Source organism: Gekko japonicus, unplaced genomic scaffold (genome assembly GCF_001447785.1).
Source record: "Gekko japonicus isolate JY-2015 unplaced genomic scaffold, Gekko_japonicus_V1.1 scaffold3653, whole genome shotgun sequence".
NCBI lineage: Eukaryota > Metazoa > Chordata > Lepidosauria > Squamata > Gekkonidae > Gekko > Gekko japonicus.
In genome coordinates this window covers 85,319-93,759 of record NW_015167649.1, presented here as the reverse complement: position 1 = coordinate 93,759, position 8,441 = coordinate 85,319, and the positions used below count along the sequence as shown (strand labels likewise).

At 52.2% G+C, this 8,441-nt stretch overlaps 1 protein-coding gene across 8 annotated transcripts in view; it reads left to right on the top strand.

Moving 5' to 3' along the window:
* Positions 1-8,441, top strand: part of GATA3 (GATA binding protein 3) — a 99,799-nt gene that overhangs the window by 27,336 nt on the left and 64,022 nt on the right. For 3 of the 8 annotated variants that reach the window (XM_015414091.1, XM_015414090.1, XM_015414085.1), the window contains exons 1-2: positions 225-720; positions 905-1,485. In XM_015414091.1, coding sequence (XP_015269577.1) covers positions 1,245-1,485 — 241 coding nt within the window. In that variant the 5' untranslated portion in view covers positions 225-720; positions 905-1,244. The other 5 variants (XM_015414086.1, XM_015414088.1, XM_015414093.1 and 2 more) reach the window with 4 other exon arrangements.

The window sequence follows — 8,441 nt, the reverse complement described above, 5'->3', positions numbered from 1 at the left end:
ACATAATATATATATTTGGGGAAGGGGGCGGCGGCGGCGGCCACACTTCGCTTCCTTTTTCCTCCGCTCTCTCGGCCCCTCCTTAGTCAGTGACAGGCTCCACCCCCCCTCCCTGCTGATGACAGTCAAACCTCCTTAAGTTGTGTCTCGCCACAGCTGTCTGTGAGCTCTGAGCCGACTGGCGCCATCCTGGTCTCTTTCAGAAAGAATGCCTTCCCTTTAAAAAAAAGAGAGAGAGGGAGGGAGGGAGAGCGAAGGGGGGGGGAGAGAGACAGGGAGTACAATTTGAGCCGATCAGGTTCTCCCTGGGGTCCTCCCCTGTAACTTTTCCAACGCAGCTTTAGTTTTGCGGCGTGCCTTTAAGAACGTCTCTCGCTCTCTCTCCCTTCCTCCCTCCCCGGTTCTTCCCCGCCCCCCCTTTAAAAAAAAAGTTGCGTTCAAAATGTTTCCAGTCCCTTAGATACAGCATTTTTAAAAAAGTCTTCATCTGGGGACCTGGGCATTTGCAACTCCCCCCCCCTTTTTAAAAATTCCGAACGATTCTCCGGTCTTGCTGCGCTGCTCCAGGTGAAATTGACTAACCGGGCGGCAGGCGAGAGCGAGCGAGTGAAATTGCCCAACCGACCAGCGGCTGCCTGGCGCTAGATCTCCCCGGGTCGGTTCCACCACGGCGAGGCTGCAGACGGCCCCGATGTAGAGCGGGGGAGAGAGGGGAGAAAGGTGCGTCCCCTTCTTTTCGGATAGGTGAGCGGCTAGGCTATTAGGGGCGGGAAAGGAGTTCTCTTGGAAGGGCTTCGTCTCCGGCGCCTGGAAAAAAGAGAGAGAAGCAGTCGTTAAAGTTCTTTTTAACAAAGTTTCTTTCTCTCTCTCTCCCTTTTGTTTCTCTCCCTTCTCTTCCTCGCAGGTGATCAAAGAAGAGAGGTGAAGATCCACCAAGGAGAAGGCGGCGCGCACCGGAGGGGAGGGGGAATTGTCCCCAATCTCATTTTGGGGGGGGGACGGGGGGGAGGGAAAGCGACTATTTGTCGAGAACTGCCTTTTGCCTGCCCATAGAACTCTCGATCCTCGGACTGTTTGACGAACTTCTAAGCTACCCGTTGGCTGACTTTTCGGTTTCCCCTTTGTTATTATTATTATTATAGGGGAGGGGGGTTGATTTTGTTTTTTGTTTTTGCACGGAGAGAGGACTTTCAAGGCAACAAAGAGAAACCCCGAACGCTCGCCCAGTTCCCGAGTCCAGCAGGATGGAGGTGACCACGGATCAGCCGCGCTGGGTCAGCCATCACCACCCGGCCGTGCTCAACGGACAGCACCCGGATTCGCATCACCCAGGACTGGCGCATTCATACATGGATCCCACGCAGTACCCTCTGGCCGAGGAAGTGGATGTACTTTTTAACATCGACGGACAAGGCAACCACGTCCCTTCCTATTACAGCAACTCGGTGAGAGCCACCGTACAGCGGTACCCGCCGGCCCATCACGGTGAGTCTCCCAGAGATCCCGGAAATCTCTCACCATCCTCCCCCCCCCCAAAGAGGCTAGATCTGACAGCCGGTAGTAAGGCCCGGAAACAACGCCGCCCGTCTCAGCGTGTTATGTGTGCCTTTCCCAGCTGCAGGTTTTTAATGCAAGCCCCGCGAAATTGACCAGTTCTTGGACGAGGCTGCCTTTGAAATTGACACGACCGGGCGGTTGAGTTAGATGCCCGGTTTCCTCCGGGCTTGGCCGGCTGGGGGTGAAATAGAAGCGCCCAGATCCGGCCTGGGGCCCGGTGGTTGTTCTCAGCCTGTTATCCTGAGGTACGTTTCCTCGGGAAACAGGCCGTCGTTTTAGGCCAGGGCCCTGGGTTCCAAGGAAGCCCGCGTCCACATTTTGGCCTCCGATGGGATGCGGGGTTGTGTCTCCGGCCTCAAACTCTCCCGAGGGGAAGTAGATTTTGGCGGAGTAGAGAATGGCCCGTGTAAATGTGTCTTCGCCCGGGACGGAATTAGGCAGCTCGGTCCAAAAGTTTTGGCAGGGAGAGCTGGTGGGCCCCGATGAAACGGGGCTTTGGCCCTCGGATGAAGTGCGCGTGCACGCGAAAGCTTCGACCCAGAATCTGGGCCCCGATCCAGGCGAAGGGAGGCACTTCCCCCCAGAGATACGGGGATCGATTTCTGCAGGGTAACCAAACTCCTGCTTGAAAACTGGTGATGCAAAGGCTCGCTGGGGAGGTGGGGGGAAGTCAGTACCGCGGGACTCGCTCCTCAGCCGTTGTAAGCTCGACCACCAGTGTTCCCTCTCAGCTGTGCGAGTGTGAGCTAGCTCACAGTTCTTTAGCCGCCGGCTCCCACATTTTCGCCTTCGCTCAGGAAGGAGGTTCTCCAGAGCAGACTCATTTATGCAGCAGCCAAAATCGCTGGCTCACAACCTTAATGCCAGCAGCTCACAAAGTCGGATTTTTGGCCCACGAGACTCCACAGCCTAGAGGGAGCGTTGGAGGGCACCCCTTGGAACGCAAAGGGGGCTCCACTTTCGAAGCCCCCCAATTTTGCAAACCGGGGGGGGGCGGCGGAGAGGGCTACGCGGCACCCCAGCATTAGGGCGAATAATAAATTACCCCCCCCCACACACACACACAGAAACGTTTTTACGCGGAAGCAATCTCCTGCGAACTCGCTGGATCGCCCTCCACGGCGCAGGCCTCAGCCAGACATTCCCCAAACTTTCGGTTCTTGTACAAACTCTGGGCTAGCCAGCCAGCCATTTCTCTCCCCCCACCCCCTCTGGCTGTCATTTTTTTAAAAACTTCTAATACTAATAATAACACCAATGGGGGAAAGCAAACCACAATAGAGTCTCTTGGCAGGGCTTTGGAAACCGCTCAATTAACTGTTCCGAAGCAAGCAAAAACAACACACAACACACCAATTTTAGATTGGGCAACAGGCGAAGTGGGGTGGGGGTGGGGGGGGAAGAGAGAGACTCTCCTTCCGTTCAGAGACAGAGCTCCAAAAGAGGTGTGATGCATTTGCCTCCGGGCCGAGGGGTTAGGATTGAGTCTGTCAAAAGGGGCAGACGGGATTGTCTCATAGGGACTTTTCCACCGGCGTGTACGAATTTGTGCTTCCTGCTTATTCAGCATCCCGCCGGAGGAGGATTTGGTTCGGGCCTACTAAAAGGTGGCCTGCGAAAGGGTTAGCAGCTCGACGGGTTAGTTCCCAGTCCCTCTTGCGGGGAAAATCTGGGGAAAAAAGAAAATACTAGACAGTGGTTCCGTTCAACGGGACTTTTTCTGTTTCCACGGGACCCATCCAGGGTTCCCTCTAAGCTGAGTGAGGGTGAGCGAGCTCACAGTTTCTTAGCCTCCGGCTCACACGTTTTTGTCTTCGCCTAGGAAGGAGGGCTCCAGAGCAAACTGATTGATGCAGGAGCCGGATCGCTCGCTCACAGCTTTCATGCCGGTAGCTCACAGAGTAGAATTTTGGCTCACAAGACTCCACAGCTTAGAGGGGGCATTGGACCCTATCCCAAGCTTGCGGAGTTCTAGAGCATTTAGGATTGGAACAATTGGCTCCCCGTGTTGAGCCGAAGCAATAGAGCAAATAGATCCAGGTAGAGGAAAGTTCGAGTCCAGGGACACCTCTCAAGACCAACAACATTTAATTCGGGGTATAAGGTTTTCCTGGGCGGGCACACTTTTTCAGATCCTGGGTAGAAACTTTCGTTTGCACACTTCTTCGGATCCGTGGCTGTGAGCTTTTCGTGTGCCTGCACGGGAAACGTTTATATACCCAGGATTAAACTTTGTGGGTCTTCAAGAGGTCCCTGGACTCTAGGACTGAACGAGACATCTTTCCCCAAGCAGGGAGTCACCTTTACTTCCGGAAAGGGAAATTTAGGGAGCTCTGCCGTGTTTAGGATTGTTAACTAGACATCTTTGCCCAAAGGTGGTGGTGGTGGGGTATCTCTTGAGGGATTCTGGGGGTCACTCCTAGTACCCCCAGAAGGTCCAAAGGGTGGGCGTGACTACCCCAGGGACTGTGTTTAACTACGGAGAGAAAAATAGTCCAGTCCAGTGTTCCCTCTAAGCTGAGTTAGTGTGAGCGAGCTCACAGTTTTTTAGCCTCCGGCTCCCACATTTTTGACTTGGCTCAGGAAGGAGGGCTCCAAAGCAAACTAATTTATGCAGCAGCCAAATCGCTCGCCCACAACTTTAATGCCAGTAGCTCACAAAACAGATTTTTTTTGCTCATAGGACTCCACAGTTTAGAGGGAGCATTGGTCCAGTCAGCTTCCGGCTAGCAGTCTAGTTGACTGAAGTAGCTAAAGTTAAGATACGAACAAAGACTAGAACCAGTTGTATACCCCCCCCCCAAATAGAAGGAACGTTCCTTATCTGCTCACTTTTACTTCCGCGTAAGCACGCAGCCTCAGACATTCTCTGGGAGAGCGCTGCTCCTCTTTTACTGGATCAGGCCCACTTTTTCTATATAAAAAAATAGAGAATCCACCCCATGGAAGAGTTCTGTTGGACTCGAAAGCTTGCGCGGCTGGGCTGGCTGGCGCAGAGGCCTGCCTTTGCTGCTCGATATAATTAAAAAAAGAAGAAGTAGTAGTAGTAAAACTTTTTATAAAGGGCGAGATGTGGGGGATAAGTTGACAAGGCCCCGAGATTCAAAATCAGCTGGGGGGGGCATTTACTGTGCTCAGGCGGCCTCCTCTTGGCAAAATTCAACATTTTCGAGGGGGTTTCAGGGTATCCCCAAATTTTGGAGGAAGGGAGCGTCCGGGGGATTATTTCCCCGGGGGAAGGGTTGTTCCCCGGTGGTAACAGAAAGCTCCGGCAGTAGAGAGTTATCCCAGTGGGTTGAGCAAGCCGAATTAATTAGGGATTGCCTAGCTCAGGATCCTTGCGACATATGGCAACACATCGTTGATCCTGTTTTTCTCTCTCCCCTTCCCACTCGCAACCCGCAAAGCAGCCCCTTTGATCTGCCCGCAAAGGGTTTTGGGACTTCCCTGAGTTGCGTTTTCACACGTGCGGGTCGGAAGGCGGTCGCGTGTACTTGAACGAGACCCGCAGCACGCCAGCTTCCCGACGTGCATTCGTTGGAAAACCGGCTTCCTCGGCCTGTCGCCCGCAAGAGCAAACGTGGCACGCATGTAGGGCTGAAATATACTGGGCCTTTTTGAGGGTCGGGTAGGAAAGGGGGTCGCTGGCGGGGGACCCTTCTTGGAGAATAAATTTGGAGTCGTATGCACGCTTATTCGGGAGTCAGCTCCCTGGAACGCAGTGGAACATAATTCCGAGTAGAGCAAAATTAGACTCCAGTGGCACCTTGAAGACCAACAACGGTTTATCCGAGGTATGAGCGTTCGTGTGCAAGGCCCACCTTTTTATACCTTGAATAAAACTCGGTTGGTCTTAGAGGTGCCACGGGACTCTAATTTTCCTGTACTGCTGTCAGACCAACAAGGCTTGCCCACCTGGATTTTACTTCTGAGTAGACAGACATAGGCTTGGGAAGTCGAGAGCCACAACTAATGCTCCCTCTAAAATGTGGAGTCTTGAGAGCAAAAATTCTGCTTTGTGAGCTACTGGCATTAAAGTTGTGAGCGAGCCATTTGGCTGCTGCATCAATTAGTTGGCTCTGGAGCCATCCTGCCACAGCTAGGACAAAAAATATGTGAGCTGGAGGCTAAAAAACTGTGGGCCAGCTCACAGTAACTCACCTTAGAGGGAACACAAGGTAGGATTTCTGTCCACTGTCCTGCCCCACTGAGGTAGAATTAAATCCCCCCGAGGACTTATTAATGGTTTAGGATCTCTCCTCCACCCCTTATTCTGAACCTCCTGTCAGGCTAATTCGAAATGTTAGTACTAAAAAAAATATTTTTTAAATGTTCCCCAACAGAAAGCCGAGTTAGCGACTGGCCAAGACAAAATCCAACCTGATCTTTAGTCCCCTAATCCTAAATATTTGTATTCGAAGGAGTTCCTTCCTTCCCATGGCTTCTGACGAGACTTCTGGATTGCATCCTGGTCTAGAATCTGTGCCCTTCAAGGAAAAAGCCCCATGGATTGTTTATACGTGTGTTTAGGATTGTGGGAAGCCAACCTCTTCACCCCCTGAACCCTAGTCTGAAAAAGGCCACACGAATGAATGAGAGCTTCGCTTAGAAAGGTCGAGTGGGGGTGGGGGGTGGGAAGAGATCATTTCAGTCTGTCTCTCTACGGAGACTTGCTTGGAAGTAAGCTCCCCTGCGCTCCCCTGGGTTTACTCCCGAGTAAGCCATGCAAGCCCACGTTTTTGATCGGGCACTCTGTCGCTGGCGAAACGGGCCAACTCCAACCCCAAACCTCCTGCATTTTTGCGTGTGTGAAAATAGACAGAAAACCAGACAGGAAACCTACTGGAAAGACCCATTACTTTCTACTTGGTGCCTGGGTCTCAGCAGGGCAATCCTATACGAAGTTCCGGCCCTCGGAGGCCAATGATTTCAATGCATTTAGACCGGTGTAAATCGACAAAGGATTGCGCTGTTTTTTTTTAAATTTTATTTTAAAAAGGTAGATTACCTGGAGCCTAAACCCATTTATCTCTTGAGCGCGACTGATCCCATTTAATGAGCCGGTCTTAGCGCCGGCTTCGCCATCTGCTCCCTTAAAACGGCAGCCTCTGGCCTTCCACAGGACCGGGGGTATTTCCACCGCTGAGAGCCCTTGCTTACTCGCGAGGAGACCCCACCGAGGACGGCGAGGCTGCCGAGCAAACCACAGCCCCTCTACCTACGCCCTGTTGATTCCAGTCACCAAATCCATCAGTATGGTTTTGCTAGGAACCAGTCAGAACGACAGATAGGAAACTTCTGAGTTCTCCAGAACTCTTCATCAGGAGGGATTTTTTAAAAAAAACAGGGGGGTGCAGAGACACAGAGAGAGAGAGATGGTGGATTTGAGGATACAAGCGAAGCAATTTGGGTTTTGTCACTATTTGACTTATTGTTTTAAACACTAGTCACTCCGGAATTTTTTACTCAGAGGTAAACTCAGTGGTCCTCCAACCGGCTCGTTGGATTCGGCATTCGGATCCCCTGAGCCTTAACAGGCATTGCGTCCAATGCTCCCTCTAAGCTGTGGAGTTTGCTTTGGAGCTGCCCGTCCTGAGCTAAGACAAAATGGTGTGAGCCTGAGGCTAAAAAGCTGTGAGCTAGCTCACACTAACTCAGCTTAGAGGGAACCCTGCCTCTGAGTAGACCTACTGAAGTCATCAGACTCCAAACGGCAGTCCCCTTTCCGTACCAAACTGGCCTTCGCTCAGCCAGAAAATATTTTTTAAGATCGACCAGAAAAGATAAGAACCGGCGATCCTCTAGGTTCCAAAAGGTGGGTTCGGGTGGAAAACTGTGGCTTAAAGGGGCGAGGGATCCTCTCTCCTCCTCCCCCCAAGTAGGCGATCCCGCAATGTGTTGGGCAGATGGTTGCTTGTGAGACAGAAGGCGGGGGGGGAGGGGGACACTGTGAGTCATCTCTGGCTTTTGTTTTTGGTCACTTTCCCTTGGTCAGTTTCGGGTCGCCCTTGCAGGGTGGATTGGGGCAGGCCCAATGGAGAGGTGGGAGGACAAAGAGAGGAGAAAACCGGCCCCATTTGGGGAGGCATTGAAACAGCTCGGCCTACACTGGTGGTGGCAAACCCCCAGTCAGTGTTCCCTCCAAGCTGAGTTAGTGTGAGCGAGCTCAGAGTTTTTTAGCCTCCAGCTCACACATTGTTGTCTTAGCTCAGGAAGCAGGGCCTCAGAGCAGGGTTCCCTCTAAGCTGAGTTAGTGTGAGCGAGCTCACGATTTTTTAGCCTCCGGCTCACACGTTTTTGTCTTTGCTCAGGAAGGAGGGCTCCAGCGCAAACTAGTTTATGCAGCATCGCTCGCTCACACCTTTAATGCCAGTAGCTCACAAGGTAGGATTCTCGCTCAAAAGGCTCCACAGCTTAGAGCGACCTTTGCCCCCAGTGTGCCCAGACTTCGGGCTACCTGCCTACCTGGGCACTTCTGTTCCCATCCGAGACCTTTCCCCCACCCCCTTCCTGGGCTGTAAACCCAGCTAGATATGAGCCAGACTGACTTCTAGGTACGCCTGCCCTAGGACGACGGCCTGATCTTCCCCTTCTCACGAGGAGACTGACTCACTGTGTGAAATCCACCTGAAGTGGAGTCGAAATAACTTTCGATACATAAACCCCATCCATTTAGGAAGGGCATACAGTGTTCCCCTTAGGGCTGTGATGGCGAACCTTTTAGAGACCGAGTGCCCAAACTGCGACCCAAAACCCACTTATTGATCGCAAAGTGCCAACACGGCAATTTAACCTGAATACTGAGGTTTTACTTTAGAAAAAACCACTCAGACATTAACTTAAGATGATCCAAACAAGGAAAGCAATCCCAAATGCTTTTATTT